The following is a 19,743-nucleotide window of genomic DNA, read 5'->3' on the forward strand; positions in this document are numbered from 1 at the left end:
TCCTCTGAGGGCAGATAATGATGCTGAAGGTAGCTTCCTGAAGGAAATTGGTGCTCCCCTTGTTTGCTTACAGATGGTTATTTCTCCAAACACACTGTACCTTAAAGAGCAATGGTCAGGCTCTGTTCATCATTCTGGCATCCACTAGCCCGCCCTTAGCTCAAAGACAAGTTTTCTACACCACGTCTCAAAAGACCCACTGTCAAACCCTGTGGTCTCTTCTGTCTCTTAGCCCAGACATACAGTGCCATGACATAAGGATTTTGTAGCAACCACACTCCCTTCCTCGTCCCCAATGCATTGGCCTGCCACTGCTCTCAGGCAGCAAAATACAGAGATCGTTTTTAGGCCCGGAAAACTGTCTGTTGGGAGCAGTGAAAAATAAGAGTGAAATAGGGAAAAATACAAGCACAGCTGAAGCTGGCTCATGTGTTAATCCACCCATCCCTTCCAGGCAACAAAGAACAGCTCTGACTTAGAAGAACAGCTCAGGAAGTTCTTCTACCCACCCATGCCTTTGCCTGATGGGAAGACATATATGATTGTTGCCGTCTCAGAAAATTCACCTATTATTCTGATCCAGATTTGCACAGAGCCAGTACGAGCATTGCAGAAAACACCTAGCTGGATCTCCAGAGGCCTGCCTCCAATTAATTGCATCTTTCAAGCTATCAGAACAAATGGCCTAATCAACCCTATGCTTATACCAGGCAATTCAAAAGCGTTAAGCCCTGACAAGGCCTGTAATTATAAAAAGGAACAGAGTCACAGGACTCTGACATAAAGGAGCATTTTAAACACAAGCTTAGCTCAGTGGTCTATGTTGGTGGCTTAGGGAGCTTGATTGTGGGAAGCAGAGTGTACCTGCAGTGCCAGGGGAGGTTTGGGTTACACGCCAGGAAGAATTTCTTCATGGAGAGGGAGCTCAGGCATCAGAAAAGGCTGCCCAGGGTGAAGTCCCCATCCCTGGAGGTGTTTAAGAGAGGTGTGGATGTGGCACTGAGGGATATGGCTTGGTAGTGGGACGTGGTAGGTCAGCAACCAAACCAAAACACACACATCACACACAAAGAAAACACAAACAAACCCAGAAAAGACAAAGCTATTTGGGCTATATCTAGCCATTAAAGCTAGATGCCTGATGGACTAAAACTCATGCCTTTGGAGTTATGGCAGGACAGCTTGTCCACAGCTGTTGCACCCTGGAGAAAAAGGAATTAAGTGCCTTTATTAGTATGAATGAATTGATAATTAGCTACAAGCATTACAGAAAATTACAAGCAACCGGCGATGCAGAACACAAAGATGGAACAGTGATCCTTTAATAGCATTGTTATGAGATGATAGAACATGTACTAGACACAGTTACGTGAGGTGTCTGAGACTGTCCTCCCACTGAGCTGTAACACATCAGAATGCTATCGACTGACCGGTGCACCCATATAGCATCTTACGAACTCATCCAACGACCATTTGACTTTATAGCAGAAAGTGATTGTAAGGAAAGACTCACTTCATTACAGAATAGATTTTCCTGAAAAAGAAAAGGAAATTTGCATCAGCTTTGTTCTTCAGATGCTGGATCTTTGAGTCTTGGTTCATCATATTCTCCAATCTACTTCAAAAAAAAAAAAAAGAGGAGGGGGGGAAAAAATGTCATAGCTCGTAGTTTGTCTCATACTTAACAGAACTAAGCAAATGTACCCAGCCCAAGAAAAATATATTTAACTTCACAGAATTGCTTATTAATTTCTGTGGCATCAGAACCATATCACGAGGAATCTGTACAGAGAAATCTGCATATGCAAAACACCACATGTGCAAAAGTATCATGTTAATTGCTAATTAGTGGGGGGAAAAAAGCAAAAACCAAACTGCTAGAAAAAAGTAAAGACAGTGAAATAAGCAATATATTGCTTATACAGTATAAACCAGCTCATACTGGCGAGTCTCTGAAGCAGAGGTGATAAGCAGATATATGGTCTCCTGAGAAATGCAGTTGAATTAAGAGCTACAACATGCACAAATTTGAGATCAGTTTTTCAGGAGAACACATGACTGCCTCTACAGCAGTCTGTAGCCTACACTGTATTTTCATCAAGTTTGTCACCATGGCAATGTGAAAATTCTCTGTAATCAGTTTTGTTTGTAAAATTTTAGGGATGGATTTGTGCCAGAAATGAATGTCCACAGGTGGTAACGACAATCGCAGCAACGCCCTGAGAGTGACTTGTCCAGGAGCAGGGCTGGGGCAGGACCCAGGTAGAGATAGGGAACCAAGATGATTTGAAGTCTGGAGCATAGGACATGGAGCTGAGCTGGGTTTGCTCAGCCTGAAGATGAAGCTGCAAGAAGAAAGACCTTAGTGCTGTCTGCTACCTGGTGGGAGGGTTTAGAGAAGGACAGGCTCTTCTCAGGGGTGCGCTTAGGTAGGATGAGAGGAAACAGGAACAAGTCGGAACATGGGAAATTCCAGCTCAGTATAAGAAAGATCTTCCCCCAAGAGTGCTCCAGCACTGAACCAGGAGCCCAGAGAGGAGGAGGGATCTATATCCTGGGATATTCAAACCTCAGCTACACAGCCAGATGTAACTGGCTCTGCCCTGAGCAGAAGTTGGACTTCCAGAGGGCTTTTCCAGCTTGCCAAATTCTTTGACAAGCTCATTTCCAGTGCTTGCAAAATGCAGTATTGCACAAGGCTAGCAGACAGGTGAGGGCCCTTTTTGTTCCTCCACTGAAGTCCTCTTGGTTTTCTTTAGCAATAAAGTTAACGGACTTGCAATCGGGCCTTAAAGACACTGTAAAGTCTAAGGAATCCTCCAAGCTCTGCATTCTCCAGAAGCAGGAACAATTTCCGCAGTGCAGCTGTGGGTCTAATCCTTGAAAACAGATCTAAAGGAGGTGAGCAAAGGGCAAGACAAAAATCACTGCCACTTAGAACAGCAACAATAGATTGTCGCAGCGATTCTTTCTGCTGTTAGATGTCTGCTTCGTCCCTGCACTGTGATCTGACCTAAGCATCAGAAAAGGTCTTGCCCAGATCTGTATCAGTTTCAGTCCTTCACCTCCGAACACACGAGGGCATGCTTCTTCTCTGCTATAGCATGTCACGAATGCCAGGCGACTCTGATGGCCTAGCTATCACAGACAGACTCCAAGGCAAGAGGAATACAATGGTACCCTGTCATTTCCTCCTTGTTACTAAAGAGGTAAATTGCTCTAGCTCTCACTCAGAGCTGATCTGGATGTGGAGCTCATGCATTACGCAGCAGATCCCATTCTGCAGGAATGTTCCTTCCTTCTGATGCGTCACTTTTTTCCCCAGAAAGCAACAGGCTGCTTTCTGGGAACTAGATAAACTGGGGTGGATGAACGGAGAGGAAAAAGACACAAAAAAGTCTAATACAAGCCACGACAATAAAAATAAAAATAAATCAGGCAGCTTCTTACTGAGAACACTGGGGATAAAAGCTCTTCTTTCTATGCCCCAGGAGGGTTATGCACGCTGCCCTACTATTACTTTTCTGGATGAAGGATAAATGAGCATTCAAGTCCACTTGGAAGCTTGGATCCTGGATTTCTTGGGTACGAGCAGAAGAGGCCCAACATTACCAGTTATTCTTCCATTAGAAAAAAAAAAGTCAGGATAACGATCTATTGACTTCAGCTTCTGCAAGGCTGCTAATCAGCTAGTAACAACTGCCATCATCACATCCCAGCCAGCAGCAAGCTATTCCAGGTGAGAATTCAGCCAGAAGGTCATTTTATGGAAATACAGAAAATGCAAGGAGGAAATCACAGCCCTTTGGCTTTACACAGAAGGAATCTGATTATCTATTAAAAACAAAACTAACACTTTCCCTGTGTGATTAATGACAGCAAGAGAAAAAAAATCAGTCTTTACAACCTATACATATATTGCAAGCAAAAACAAGAGCTGTCTTCTTTATTTTCCTGTTTGCAGAAATGAAGCACTGCTGGTGACCCCAGACTTAAGTCATAGGTCAGACTCCACCCTGCACTAAAGGCAACTGCCTTAGGTGGTTGATTTTGGAAGAGCAGAGTGCTGGGGCCCTTTTCTTTCTGGAGTTCAAGGTATTAGGTGAGTTAAGCCATTTTTTAGGCTCCTCTTTGTGATTCAGAGCTGCAAACACCATTAAGCGGATTCCAGCTCAATGGAAACTGGAATTCCACACACCCCTGCACACTCAAAAAGCCTTTCACCACAGGATGTGCAAAACAGCCTCCTTTCAGAGCAGGCTATCAACAGGGGACAGACTGCATTACTAACATGCCATTTGCTGACACTGTGGCAACTGACACAGCTTCGACAGGCTCTGCACATACCTTGCAGCCAGGCTAACTAAGGACCTTAACACTTGTTGCAGGCTAAGGTTCTTAACCAGCGATCAGCTGTCTGTACAGCAGCTGGCTCTCCTGCTCTCCCCTGCTCATGTGCCTGAGTTGTCTGTTGGAAAGGCCAGTCCACAGCTAGGACATGTAATATTCACAATCTCCCCAGTTCCGGAGATGCACCAGGAAATAAATCCAGAAAATCTGATTAGCACTTGTCAATGAAGTAAGCTCATTAGTCATTGATGTGGTTCTTTCATATGCAACTTGATAACTCTGGCAGGCATCAGCAGACCAGTGGGTCTGAAGACTACAGACCTGAAAGAGTTCTTTATATAACAATTGCATTGATTTCTTCCTCTTGAATATTTAGCACATTCTAATTAAAAGAGAGAGAGAGAGAGAGAGAGAAAGCACCAATGAGATCATTTAGCCTAGCTTTCTGCATAGACTCGGGAAGGATTCAGGCACAGGATTCTACTGAAATAATTCCTGTTGCCAAAAAGAAGAGAAGAGCTAGTTCATAAAATGAAAAATTCAGCATGAAAAATTCTTTCAACAACTCGCCTTCGTAATTTTTGCAGCAGCTACATATTCTGTTGCGTAAAAAATAATAATAAAAAAAATCACATTTGTTACCTGAACTTGTCTAGCTTCTCCTGTCAACAACAGGTCCTTTGAATAAAAGATAAAAGTCTTCTATTATTAAATTGCTGTTTCCCCAGCCTCCTCCTAAATATGCTCAGCTGAGAGAATATGTCAGCTGAGCTACTGCCATTGCAAAACACAGCATATATTTCCCACAACCCAGCAAATACCTTCATCACAGAAGGGCTTGTAATAATGCCAGCCATGATCACACAGTTGCCAAAACACAGGAGGAAAAAAAAAGTCATGAATGACCCTCCTTATCCTGAAGCACACTGAATAATTTGGGTACAAGTGGCTCCAAATTTAACCCACAGATAAAACCCTCTAATTCTAGGTACACATGTAATAGAGAAATAAGCACAGCTCCAGACTTTGCAGCTTTTTATTATAAAAATAAAGAAAACTAGGAGATCTTCAAAACTGCTTAAGTATATGCCTCTGAACTGTTGTTGGGCCAAACAACTAGGACTCTGGCATGAAACACAGCTCCCCAACTGACACTGGCAGCCTATCTTCAGGTTAGAACAGAAGTATTAACAGAAAGTATTAAAACTGGAGCTCCACAGGGTTTCAAGAACCATCAATTTATGCCCATTTGTTTCATGGTCGCTTTCAAGATGGTTTCACAACTTGCTTCTGATTTAGAGATTCGTTAGGCATTAGGTCCAGGAACAAAAATATTTGTGATTACTGCTTAATGGGAATGGCTCCTCTTGAGTGACAAAGAATTAATTTAAGACAGCTGGCATTTTCCAAATGCAAAGAAAAGGATGTCAGCCCATTTTGAGAACACAGACCACCTTCCCAACAACTTTTCTGCAAGATTAGCTTAGGAAGGTATGACTCAAATTCATCCAGCCAGACTGAGATTGTTTGGTTCTCAGAAGCCAATGATAGGCATGTTCACAAAATTTGTCCCTCGGTTCTCTGGAACAGAAAGTCAATTTTATGCTACACTTCAGTAAGCCTCAGTCTTTCCACACTGTCTCCTTGGATTAAAGCTACCCAGAAGGACACAGAATGCACACCATACTGCCACTGCATATGCTAGGGACGTTCAAAGGCATTTAGAAAAGTTAGAGAGTCCTATAAGAGGAACAAGAACAGCATATCACTCACCTTTACTGGCTCATGGATAAACTAAACTAACATATGGATTTAATGAAAGCATTTATAGGAAGACCTGACCTAGCAGAATGACTGCATTTTCCTTTCAAGTCTGTTTTCTATGAGAATAGGGGCATGTCTCCTTCAGCACATACAGATTTGCCACAGATATGTTTATGAGTAACATGTGTTAGTTTTTGGTGAGTCATCACTGCTAAATAACATCTAAAACTTTCTTGTTGCAAATGCAATGGGCCTGAACTGAGCTCCACACACATACAGCATTCAGTTCTGTCCCTCTGCAGGGAGGAAGGCCTGCTAACAATATGTACCCATGCAAGCGTGTGAAGCCTTTTTAATCACACAGACATAGTGCTAAGTAGTTCAGTAGGACAGGCTTTGCCAGCTCCAGGGAATCGTGAGTGCCTTTCACTATCATTCCCTTTAACTGAGCTCCAAACATCTCCTTCACAGCTTCCCTGCAACAAACACCTGCCCTGGACAAGCTTCTTTGTTCTCTCAGATACCTTACTGCTTCATTTATTTCTTGTTTGCTGAACCACGTGGCCTCTTGCATTAGATTCAGCACAAAGACGTGGCCATTCCGGAAAGCATAAATAGATAGAACAAGCTGTGGGCTGGAGGATAGCACTGGCAAGAAGGTGGCAGGTGACTTGCTGGAGCCCACAGTACAGGTCTCTAAAAACTCATCTGTGTCCCTGTGAGTACACAGACAGGACACACTCCAGGTCCCATGGTCAAGTGATGCACCCCTGCTAAGGGCAACCAGCTTGGGAAAAGGACAAAGCATCCACATGAAACATGGCTCTGCCAGTCAAGACAGGCAGAGACAAAAAGACACCATAATAACTGAAGGCTTGAGCCCCACACCAAATTCAGGACAGCAGATTGACTTTGTTGCACAGCGTTCAGGCTACCTGCACGCCAGAACGCTGGGGTTTGCTAGAGGAGAGTGAGCAACAGCCAGGTGCAGCTACAAGAGAAAAACAAAACCATCTGCTGCCTCAACAACTGGTCAGAGCCCTGCCCTGTGAGCCCTCACAGAGGCATGAGGGATGGCCACCCCAAAATACAGCTCCTGCCTGTGAGACCAGTGAGGGTATTCAGACCTCTGGGTGCTTTTGATGACATGGAATAGGGTAACTCCCACAAGAACGCCATGGCACTAACAGCTTTCATTCCCTAAACAGGCACTTCAGACCTCAATGGATCTTAATCCACAAAGACTACAAACCCGAAGCTCCTGCACATTTAACCCAGTCTCATTGAATAAAATGCCTCTTTATAACCACTCTCAGAACTGTATAAAAGGGAGAATTTGAGGGATCAGAATTATAATCCCTTAGCTTTTTGCACCAGTTAATTGCACCATACAGTTGAGTAACTCTTGCTTTCCAGGCAGAATCAGGCAATTTATGAAAGTGCTTCCTGGATTCGTCCTTTGAGCTGTAGGAACTGCATGTTTTGCCTCACATTTAAGCAACACTGTACTATTTGCATCACTGCATTTCCCCATAAGCAAGTCCCATATATGCCTAGGGTACTATGGATTTTAAGATGCTTGCATCCAAGAAGCACCTTCCCAAAGAGGTCCTTTATCCTGAGCAGCCACTTTACCACTCTGGTCCGAAACCTGCAAACCTAGTGTGCATAGAAGCTACGCTTGAACTGTACTCACCTAAACTGTATTATTCGATCTTGCCAGAGCTGAAACGGTTGGGTTTATGCCAGTCTCCATGGATGCTGCCTCTTCCTCTTGAAGAGAAGGCTTCAGAAAAATATACAAAGAACATGGAGACATAAATGGGTGTTACATGCTGTCAGACGTGTGTTACATGCACTCATTCTGCACAATTTTATAAGAACCTCGATGCACACAAGTGCAGGTTATGAGAGCACAGATCTGACAAATCAGAAAAGGACTTCATAGTGTTTATAAGCCACAGAATTACCCTATTTTGCAGCCTAATGCCCTCGCTGCGTTCTCACTGAGAAAACCCCTACACAGCAAAAAGAAGATGGATGTGATTTGAGCAAACTGCTGGTCTTCAATATTTTCTTCTCCCTCCATTGGATGACCTTCAGATGGCCAATCAAATGATCCAAAAGGCAAACCAACGTGTGCCAGGAATGTCCAGCATGGCAGAAATGGCTTACCTTCTCTGCGACTGCCGCCCCACTTGCCACGGTTCATTATCTGCATAAACATCATCTACAAATCAAATAAATTTATTTTAAAAGCTCAGTCAAGAAGTCAGACTCACCTTCATTTCTTCGGGTACTATGTGATCACTGAAGTAATTCCAGACTTCATCATTAATTTCTCTGAAAATGAGGTTACTGCTGATACTATTGCAAAGCAGTTATACTGCTATGGAAGTCTTGTGCAGGGCAGGCTCTCAGGTCAACATCTTTGGTACATAATACTTTACCTGACTTTACTGTAGTGCAGGTGCAGACAAGAAAGCAGAACTTGGAAAGCTGAATTAGTTTGTTGCACTCACACATGGCTTTGACTTATTTATCCCAAATTACTCTTTTAAAGGCTGTCTATAATCTTCTTTTGTAGGTTCCTGTCCCACTAATATGATCCCAGCCTCAAACAATCACAATTCCTCTCCTATCCAAATACCCATGGCACTACAGGTGCTACACTAACACCATTTGCAGAGAGCCAAGCTGAGATCCCTTGAACTGATTTACAACCTTCAGAGCACGGGCTGCAGCCCTCTGCAGAAATGCTTTCTTTTTGATGTGCAGTAATTCTCTTTAGCATTTATTCCATACTAACTTTGCAGGAAATGTATTCCCCAGCATGAATATTGGCAGCAGAACAGAATTTTAAGAGATGGTTAAAGGAAGAACTCTGCTTGTAAAAGCAAGTGTTTATACTCAGTGCCCAATTAAACAAGAGTTATGCTTAACCCACAGAGGACAGACTGAACATCCAAGACTACCTTACATATTCCAGTACTTCACATACAGTCTTTTTGCTCTGCAAATCAAGAATTCCTATGGTGTATTCACTAGCTTACTCTGAGTAGAGGTTCTGAACAACATTTGGCAATTCAAATCAAGAGAACACAACACAGAATCCTTTGGTACTTGAAGCTTCCAAAAATAAAAGCTGTCCATATCCTCTGGCACCTTGCTTGTGAAACTAGTTTCATTCCCTGAACATAATTCTCAAGCACAATACCCACTGCAGATATGAGTTGTAAGTGCAGGCATCCAATTTCAAGTGTTGGTTCATGGAAAAGTGGCATTGTCTGAAAAGAGCTAGCAGGAATTCACAGGTTGGGTCAGCATTTAATCACACCTTAAAAGCCAAATTAGTGCTTAAAAATAAAGATGAATGGAACAAATCTCAGTAGAGCGAACCCTCTTCACCTATCCTATGATTACATGCTCAGCTGAGGGATGTGATAACAGAGCCAGGATCATTGATATTTGTTTCTGTCTCTAAGATGTGCCAATCACTGTTCTCCAGGCACAGACATGCTATATTTCAGTGGAGAACAAGTGTCAGATTTGGTGGATGTGCCAGACTGTCACAGAGATTCACACTCTCCCCAGGCATCCATCAAGCAAGGTCAAACCTCTCATATGATGGAAGGTGAAGCATTATAGGAGACAGCTGGATTTCAAATCACATACGGTTTCCTGATGAAAACCTCCAACTGCCCCTAAATAGATGTCAGGAGCTTTCACAGCACAGAAAGCACAAAACAAGGAGGTTATTAGAAGTCTGAGTAAGGACAGAAAAAGAACACCATCCCATGTGCCACCATTGGGATGGAGAGGCCTCTGGCAACATGGCCGTGCGCAGAAAAAACACTGCAGACTTCAGTGACTGTTGCATTTAGGGTGGAGGAAGTGGGACATAGTGATGTGATGAATCATGGGCAAAATCCATGTCCCCTTATGCCTCAGTTTCTTCACTAACAACATGGGAACACTGTGAAGTGAGATGATACATAAAAACCCCTGAATTGCCATTCAGAGTTTCAGAGGGTCAAAGCCCGGTGTAAACCCTACCTTCACACTACACTTACATACCTGGCCTCCCCTTGAAAGAGAATGAGCAGAACTTTACGCCCTGCAAGCAGCAAAAAAACAGTCTTCCTGTTCCTTACCTCCTCGCTGCTCATTGATTCAGAGCTGGATGTGCCCTGATGGCACTGCACAGTGACATTCCCAATCAGCTCACCGGAGACTTCCACAACACTTCTGCAGAAAGCAGTTCGCTGCAACAGATAAAAATAGAGCACCTCTGGTGGAGCAAAGCTACAGTGCAAACTATCTCATGGGATTTTCACCTGGGGGAGGAAATCTTTACAGGGAGTTATTAATCAAATTCCAAAAGGACAAAACTCAAGGAAGACTCTACACCTCACAAATATTTGGAGCAGCCTGCAGCCAGGCCATTATATTCTAGTGGCATATGACTGCACACGAGTTATTGCTCCACAATTGCATGCTAGCTGTACGAAGCCTTGAATCTGCTAGTGGTAGCCAAAAAAGCATCGCAAATCACAGACAGGAGAGTTATTCAGGGATATGGTGATGGCAGCTCCAGCTCTAGAGGTTGGGCTACCTTTAAAGAAGTCGTCTCCATGATTTGACAGAAGCTCCAGCAGAGCCTGCACCCAAGTTTGGAAAACAGACATCCTCACATTACCTTTCATTCTATATTGCACCAACAAGAAGAGAAATGGGATGTGTCTTCTCAACCGCCAAACTGTTGAGACTAAGGTGGAGATTTCTCTCTTTACACTCAATCTGTAATTAATATATTCAGTACACACATCAAGATGAATCTATACGTTCACTCAAAAAATCAGGTCGATCTAATTAGACACCCTCTGATTGGGATGACCTGTGGAATGGGGTCTTACTTCACAGCAGCCAGCTCTTGTGATTTGAAAGAAAACTTAGCAACTTTCATCAGTTTTGTGTTGTCCCAACTACACACACACAAGCTGCTTAGCTCAAGAGCAGTGATACCCAAAGAGACCTTTGCCTCTCTATAGGACATAAACTACCTCCTGAGGTAGTAGCACGACTCACTATCTACTAGAAAAGGCTTTGCACCATCTGTTCCAGTGCCTTCCCAGAATCCCTCCTCTTCCCTAAACTCTGTGCCAGGGAAGGACAAACTTGGCAGTCGCAGGGGAAAATGAGACCAGAAGAACTCAGAAGAGCAAAAGAACTATACTTAGTCTCTCTAGGAGTCTAATACTGTACGTAGTATAGCAATATTAGGCACAGGGACACAAGAGCTACCCCACATATTTTGTGGGATTTGTGCTAGCAGTTAGCACACAACCACTCAGAAGCTGGCAATGGAAGCCATATTTTGTCAAAAACATCTGAGCACAGATTCAGAAACGATGCACTTACACCAAAGCTGGTCATCTAAGAATCAGAGTCCAGCAGGAGCTATATCAAAAGTCTGATCTGCCTTTATTTCAGGCTGAAAAGAGAGATGAAAACTAAAAATAAAGTAAAAATAAATTTAAAAAAATAGCACTATTGGCACAAGGTGGGAATCAGCACTAGGTAGGAAACTAAGCCTTTACATGGTACTTTCATAGCCTCATCAAAGAGCACTCAAAGCCAACAGTAAAGCATCTGTTGACTTCAAGGACACTTAAGTGGGGACAATGGATTGCCAAGTGAGTTCTGTTTTCTTTTGAAAGCTATACAAAATTCACACTACGTTCATAAATGAATACACTTACTATCAAGGCCTAGTAGAGAAAAAGCATTTGGTCTGAATTTAGGCTTCAGCCACCCCTTGGCACTCAGGGCTGAAAATCAGCAGAGCTCTTCCTTCTTGGATATATCACCTCTGCTGTAAAAATACTGATAACGTTGCTTTCCCCTTAGACTTCCTGGAAACCCTAGCTCCAAGAGCAGGGAGGTAAGGCTGCCAAAATCCTTCCTCATTCCTACCGTGCAGTCAACACATCATCTTCACCTCACATACAAGTCCTGGCCTTACTACTTACTGCAGCACAAAGCTGTGTCTGTGAGGATGCCCCACATCATCCTGTACAGATAGCCAGCTCTGTTCTTGTCTCCTGCTTTCCTGACTTCTTACCTAGATGTGTGATAGACAGAAGCAGGTCAAACATCAGTTTTTCCACCCCTTAACTTGGAAAAGAAGGATTTGGTCCCAAAGCAGAGACACTTTCACTACACACTGCTCCAAGGCACACATGCTCTCTTTTCAGCTCAGAGCAGCTCCTGTATTCCCCACTGGCCAGGAAGATTTCCCAACACTGCCCCTTCCCACGTGATACCCCCTCTGTTCGGCAGGTTGTATTTGTGTTTGTTTTTGTTTTCAGAGGGCCAACCACTCTTCAGCACTAGGAGTGTTTCAACATGTTCTGAGAACATCCTGCACTGAGGAAAGTTTCTCATTCGCACCAGATGCACTTACCACAAAGGGCCCTATTTTGAAGTCACATGTGAACGGGTCTCTTCCTGAAGCTTTCGTGCACACGGTTTCACGAATACTGAGCTGCAGCTCTAGTCTATAATCATTGCTGTTCCACATATCAACCTGGTAAAAGAAAGGTCAAGACAACTAGTGCCTCACCTCTTTGTCAAGCATAAGCTGGATATAAGGGCATAATGGGTCAGCATCTAATTTAGAGCAGATTACAGTGTGTGACAAAATTTGCATGTGCTCAGGAGTTCCTCTCTTAGGCAGATTTGGTAAACACAACACAGAACAGCTTTTCACAGAGGTTTCACTAAAAATCCCACAGCCTGCTGCAGGAGTCAGTGGCAGGCACTGTGACTGTAAATGGCAGATGAGCACAGATAGCACCAGCCCTACATGCTGCTGCCCACCAATGCCACAGCAGTCCAGCACTTCAGCCCAGCACAGCAGCCCAACACTTGGAAAGTAAAACACACAACTGTAAATGGTTGAATTAATGCACCTTGTACAGACACTCCTTGTGAGCTCGCATGCCCCAATGGGCAATGTGCATGCCACACTACAAGCCTTACATCTTGGTTGCTTTTGTTGACACACTAGGTTTTTCTTTTCTCTTTCTCACAGCCTAATCAATGTTTTAGCTCAAGATAAGACAATCAATCAATCAAGCAAACAACAACAAATCCACAGCGCTTTCAGCAATTGCTTTCAAGAACATTTTTTCCAAACTAGATCACTATAGAAGTTATCTCACCATTCACTTTTGCAGAGGACTTGATACATGCCATCTATAGAAACAGAATGATTCTGAGGATGTCCAAGCACATGAGCATGCCATCTTTAAATCAGGAAGATCTAACTCCTTAACTCTGCTCCAGTACAGTAGATTTAAACCAGGTGTTTTGGTGTGTGGAGACAGATGATGTAAATGGAGATTGGAGAAAGAATCCTGGATGTGTTTCTGGTGCTATTTAATTAGCAGTGCAGACATTCAGCTGAGACCCTCAGATGTCAATTAGATGTAAACCAGATTGCTTTATGCCCAAAGCAAAGCTGTCAGCTGGAGGTATTTGAAAACATCAGCTCTTTTCTGAATGAATTTTTGAATAAAATCTTACAAGACATCCCTCAAAGGCTTCTACTCAAGAGGTGGACAATTTGAACTCCAAAAATATTTTTAATTAAAACCCAACATACAAAGAATATTTAAAGCCATAACTTTGGATAATGCCCCCGGACCACCCTCTTCCAAGAAACATTAGAAAAGTCCAACTAAATCTGGGTCTCCAAGATCAGGTGAAAAATGGTTTTCCAACAAAGCAAAGCGTACTTAAAGTAAAGGACAGTTGTCAGCACACTTACACTTCTAACGTGGCTCCTGACAACTCCATACAGGTTTGGCCCCCATGACTGAGAATTGATCCTTGCGATGGATGCATTGAGAGCCTCTTCTGTGACAGGCAGTTCATAATCGTACACTGGAAACCCTGAGACAGACACGCACATCCATTAGAAGTCCAGTGTCACCTCGCGATTTTCCTGCCTGAACCGTATGAAAAACGACATGGTAGCACTCTGAGCAACTTACCTGAACATGAGAAAATGCTCAGTGTGAGGACAAAAATTAAGATCCTCATAGTGTGCCTTTCAAAAATCCTCTGGTCTTTTCCCTCTCTAAGCAAGGGTTTCCACTGCATATTCCTGTCTTTATATAAATGCAGCCTTGATACTATACCTGACCTTCCTGTGTCCAAGCTCTGCTACAAACATTGCACTTTAAACCAAATTGATCTGAGAGTAAATATTTGCTGTCAGCTTTTCTCCATTTAGCAGTAGTTCTCTGATAAGAGATGGACTGCTGTGCTTTTTCCTTAGCACTGTAATTAAAAAGAACCACTGGATTTCTGATGCCTCCACAGCCAAAGGCAGAGTCTAGTTATTTTGTTCGCTTTTAGCCACTTGTTTTTGATTTAAGGCTGATGAGTCAACACTTTCCTGATTACCTTACCAGCACCTTTGTGTCCCAGCCACAACTGAAAGCACTTACAAGCTGGAACTCCCCCATTCCCCAGGACCAGAACGGGAATCCACCCACATGGACTTGTCTGAGACCACAACACACCGGGCCAAAGCATCGAACAGAGCCTCTCTGACACAAGGCCCATGGCAGACCCTTGGGACACCCGGGTCCATTTGCCCTGTAAGCTCCTGGGGTCTTTGCTGTTGAGCTGTGCCCGAGGGACTCTCTCATGGCTCTGACTCTTTGCCAAGCCTGAGCCCAGGTAACCAAACAAGTAAGAGTCTGTGACCATTTGGTTTCCCCTGTCAGATCCTCCTGATGCTCAGGCCTCAGTTCCAGTGCAGAAATGAATGGGATTTTTGAAAAATGATGACCTTACTTCAGTATTGAAAACATCATCAAGAATTACAGGGACAAGGGAGACATGGCATCTTAGCTAACTGAAGCCAGACTGCACCTGGGCAAGGTGTTCTCTATCCCCTCTCCAGCACAAGGCATTCAGCATTTGCTAGACTTGCTTTCGAAATGCAGGCAACACATCGTATGACTCTACCACAACTACCCCATCTGCAGCACGTTTCAGAGAAGCACCTGGGTTTTAAGTGCTGAAGGCTGTCCATGGGAGTTGGGGAAGGGGGGGAGGGAAACTACAGCCTTCAAACAAGTTCACCCATTGCTGTCTTTTCACAAGGCAGAGATGTGTCTAACCGTATTTATTTTGAAGATCCCGTGTGTGAAATTCCTCCATTAACCTTCAAATTACAGTTCCACTTACATTATATGGTACCGAGTCGTTGTCAGAACTTCCCAAATGACAAGCACTCAGGAAAGACATGGGAGCACACTGGGACTCAGATTTTATAAAGGAGAGGATAAAGTTGGTTTTGGTTCTTAGGCCTTAGGATTAAGATAGCCTAACAATACACAGCAATGGCAATATCATGCCTCCTTGCCATTTCTCATTGCTACATCCATAACTTGCGCTAGAGGGATAGCTACAGATTATCATCCATGGCAAAAACCTCCACATTCTTGCAATCAGAAGGGAAAGATACCCCCATCTTTATTCAAAGTAACAGTCTCATCCTTAGCAATGGTGAAAGAACAGGCAATTATGCTCCTGCTCAGCCTGGGCTTTGCACTCCAAAAGTGACAAAGATGTTGCAAAGCTAAGTCAAGCGAAGTCACCAGAAGAATCCCCCTTGTCCCTGGCTCTGACCAGGGACATCTTCCAGATGAGACAAATACAATTCACAGCCAAGCACCTCAGGGCAGGAGGGAGGGAGCTGGACCCAACTTAATTTACACAGCAAACAGTTAGGCACCATTTAAGAAAAGAGAATATTAGAGTTTAATAGCTTCTGTTATATGGCTATTTTCAGACCACTCTCACTCCCAGTAATCAAGTCAGCTGTTCCCAGACTACTGGGAGAAGAATAATTTATCTTTGTGAGTGAAACTTTAATTATTTCAAGATACATTTTCATTAAAAATGTAAATTATGCAGCAATGGCGCAGTCCAAACATCATCCCAGGCACTGAGGAACAATTTCTGATCACATTTTCCTAGCAGATTAAAGTAAATGATGTCCCTTTAGGTAGATGAAAACCCAAATAAATTCAAAACAGTTGATTTTTTTTTTTCTTTTCCTAGCTCTGGCATTGGCAAATCCAAAAGGCTCCCTAAAAGTTCTCTGTGGGTAACTTCTTCCTCACAAATGCAGAAGCCTATTTGTTGTATTGGCTTTAGCTGATAGAGACAGGAAAAAGGCTTCCCGATTTTGCTCAGACTAACAAAGACTTTGAGACCTGATCCATTGTTCATTGACGCCAACAGAGACTCAGCTGTGACTCCCTTTGGATCCTGTCTGCATGTCCCTTGAGAAACTAGCTCTTGGCCACCTGGGGCAGCTGGGATGGAGAACAAGTCTTGGTTCTTCCCATTTCTCTACCTGCTGTCATAAGATGGCACCCTGTGCCATGCTGGCTGCATTTCTCAATGCCACATACAGCTTTCTGCTAAAGCACTAGCAAGACTCTTAAAGATTTGATAGTCAACAGGAGAGTAGAGTGAAAACAAATGAATATAGTCACACCTCAGCTTCCCACACCTACACTAGTAAGGATGAAAACAGATGCATTTCATAGGTCTGGACTTTATACCATCCAGCTTCATATTCTACAAGATTTGCTGATGCTCCAGAGAACCCACAGAGTTCTGTGTCAACACTGAAAACTACTGGAACTGACGTCTTAACAGTAATTTTACAAAGATTAAAGGCAACATTTCAGTGTGTACAGGCAGTGCCTAGCCCCTTTGTCACTGCACTTCTGAGGTGCACCATACATGCTGGTCTGAGAAATGCAACCTAAACCTACAGTTTTCTCTGCTGTTGCTGTGGACTTTGAGAGTGAAGCAATAGAAAGCACACATTACAGCAAACAAAACCTCAACAATGCATACCGGGTGGTTATTCGGAAACATCATAGGCTGCAGCAGAACCTCAGAGATCTCTCTTCATTCCTTTGAGCCTTTGAAACTTTAAATATTTATACTTCCTGTTTCTGCTAGGTCAGCAGTAATAGTTCTTATGGGGTCACTGGCATAACTTTGTAGTTGATGCAAGACAAATATTACCTGCAGACTCAAAGACTGTTACCTGAAAAGCCAAAGAGAGAGATGTCTTCTTTTTTTTTTTTTTTTAACATTTTGCTGACCATACTGATAATTTTCAAGGTTTTCTCCCTCTCCCAAACACTGTATGCATGGGACACATCATCAGCTAATTCTGCTCTTATATCCTTTTGCATTCTTAGTTACAGTTAGTTGCAACCATGGGTCAAACCAAGCCCTGGTAAAATTTGAAATCCTAAGTGAAACCAGGCACTCTTCCCACTTCACCTCCCAATTCAGAAGCCATTTCTGTACAGCGCAGCCACCTGTGTCATATGTTCTCCGTTGTGAGTCTCAGGCTGTCATTTACTGAAAGTGGCTTGCACTGCACCTTCTGGTATTCAGTCATGTTACCAGCATTTCTTTTTACTGGTATTTCAGCCCTATCCCTCAGCATCAGTGTAATTCAGCACACAAAGGGTTGTATCTGGCAGTGAGTCATGAGAAGGTGCTCATTCAGAGGAACACGAGTCATGAATTTTTAGCTTGAATTAATAAAAAAAATACAATATTTTCTCATTTGAGAAAAGTAGTATATTTTTTGTAATTCCCTTCAGGGGTTAAGATCCATAACCAGAAAAATCAGAAATCTAAACTTCAAGGATCCTTAAACAACAAAGCTGACATTCTCATCTCTGGTCTTTGGAGTCTCTGGCCAGCTACACCAGGTTTTAGACATTGGGGAGAAAGTCACTGGAGGTGAGATCAAGCTTTAAATCAGCATATATTTTAAATAATGACTTCAATCATGAGGAGCAAAACCAAGAATTTGCCAGCCACGCTACTCCAGGCACTGTTTTGTCTCATGCTCTGCACAGCAGCAGTCTGCCATTTGGATTCAAAAGTCTGAGGGCACACATGGAAGCTCAAAGCACAAAATATTTGGGGTGAAAAGATGGAGGTGAATTGGACCGCTTCTTCCCCAAACTGAGCACAAAACCAGGATTCTACACAAGTTCTCAGCTGCTACGCAAGCACTGCAGCACCAACAGAGTCTTAAACCTCCAGTTTAGCCTTCTATAGCCATAACACCAAAAGCTCAGCCACAAGTTCAGCATCTTTATTGCCACTCTAGGCCCTGAAATTGGTGCTTGGTCCTGACATTAGATTATCCATAGGCAGTAGAACAGGCACTGGCAGAGCCAGAGGCTTGCTCTTCTGCTGAAGAAAGCCACATACAAAGGCATGCCTGTCATAATGAGCTCCTTCTGGCACAGCTCAGCACAGAATGAGCCCAGGAGAAATTCTCAGAAACAAACAAAAACCAACCAAACAAAACAAACTGAAAAAAAAAAACAACAAAAAACAACAAACACCTGCAGACAGCCCTTGTCCTCATTGAGACACTCCTAGAAACAGCTGTGTTCACATCAAGAGGCAGAGGTGCTGGCTGCAGGAGTTGTTAACCTGAGACAACAGAGAACAAGTGCGTGCAAATAGTAGAATATGGATTGAATGCACAGATTTGAGACAAACAGTACAAGGACAGAGCACCACAGCATGCCAGTCCATTGGTGAGTATATACCACGTGGTAGAGGTACAAACCCATCTCTCGAGAGGAACGTCCCAAACACAAAACCCTACTCCTCCCACTTTAAGTGTGCCCATACCTACAGGCAATACCTACTCAGCACAAGCACGCTTCAGAGTGGACACAAAACTCAAGAACGTCTGTGACCTCCCATGCTACCTGAGCTACCCTGTGACAACCCCAAACCACTTAATCACCCCTTGCCCCAGCATCAAGAACAACACACCTGCTCTCCCAGACTAGACATGCCACAACCACCCGTGTCCACTCCATTGAAAAGATAAAGTAGTGTATTTGTTTAACTACGACTCAATTACTCGGAGCAATTAGTTTTATGAATTCATTCAAGAATTCATTTATGAATTCATTCATGTCTTGCACATCTGCTGACACGCTTTCCCTGTGAATTGCTGAGGGACATGCAAGCGCATCAACTCTGGCTCCAAATACTCTGCTCTCAGAAGAGGTATTAGCAGCCTGATCTTATTCCTTTATCCAGGCTACCTAAGCTCACATTTTACAGCCAACAGCCCAAAGCTAGGAGAAGAGCTCTGCTCTTCCCACCATACCCCAACCCCAGGTCCCTCAGGAGATAGTCCATGGCTGGTCATGTTCTCCTTACAGCAAAGATGAATCCCCTCAAAAATATAATATATATGTATCTCATTTCCCCACCAGGAGCATGCCTCAACTCTGGGAATTCTTGTTTATTAAGGGATTCTGTCAATACACTCTAGCCCCAGCTTTTTACCTGAGCTACAGCCCACCCATTTCTGAGATAGTTAGCCACAACAGAGAACGAGAGCTTTTAGCCCCCTGGCAGCCAGTGCACAGAGGGCAGGCCTGTGCAACAGAGGCAGCCTGTGCAACACATGCTACCTGTGCCAAAATGGCAAGATACAGAGATACAGTGTGATGTGTGCAGTGAATG

The 19,743-nt window shown here is 43.5% G+C and overlaps 1 protein-coding gene across 5 annotated transcripts; it reads right to left on the reverse strand.

Annotated features, from left to right (window-relative positions):
• Nucleotides 1-1,306: 1,306 nt before the first annotated feature.
• On the reverse strand, nt 1,307-14,372 carry SPP2 (secreted phosphoprotein 2). Of its 5 annotated transcripts, none has more exons than XM_083842203.1 (8): nt 14,175-14,352; nt 13,949-14,073; nt 12,581-12,703; nt 10,269-10,379; nt 8,290-8,344; nt 7,811-7,900; nt 4,993-5,028; nt 1,307-1,534 (listed from the first exon to the last, which is right to left on the reverse strand). In XM_083842203.1, the coding sequence occupies exons 1-6, from the start codon at nt 14,281-14,283 to the stop codon at nt 7,821-7,823; spliced, it is 603 nt and encodes a 200-aa protein (XP_083698329.1). In that variant the 5' UTR covers nt 14,284-14,352; the 3' UTR covers nt 1,307-1,534; nt 4,993-5,028; nt 7,811-7,820. The 5 variants fall into 5 exon arrangements, with proteins under 5 accessions (XP_083698329.1, XP_083698330.1, XP_083698333.1 ...); XM_083842204.1 differs by having other exon boundaries at nt 1,307-1,615; XM_083842207.1 differs by lacking the exon at nt 4,993-5,028 and having other exon boundaries at nt 14,175-14,372.
• Nucleotides 14,373-19,743: the final 5,371 nt, after the last annotated feature.

Source organism: Anser anser, assembly GCF_964211835.1.
Source record: "Anser anser genome assembly, chromosome: 6".
Classification (NCBI taxonomy): Eukaryota; Metazoa; Chordata; class Aves; order Anseriformes; family Anatidae; genus Anser; species Anser anser.

Excerpts from the sequence above, each read along its gene's own strand:
- SPP2 (XM_083842207.1), bottom strand. The coding sequence starts at position 14,283 with ATGCAGTGGAAACCCTTGCTTAGAGAGGGAAAAGACCAGAGGATTTTT. Across the intron at positions 10,380-12,580 it reads TCAAAATAGGGCCCTTTGTG|CGAACTGCTTTCTGCAGAAG; the intron begins GTAAGTGCATCT and ends TATCTGTTGCAG. Across the intron at positions 7,901-8,289 it reads GGGCGGCAGTCGCAGAGAAG|CCTTCTCTTCAAGAGGAAGA; the intron begins GTAAGCCATTTC and ends ATTTTTCTGAAG.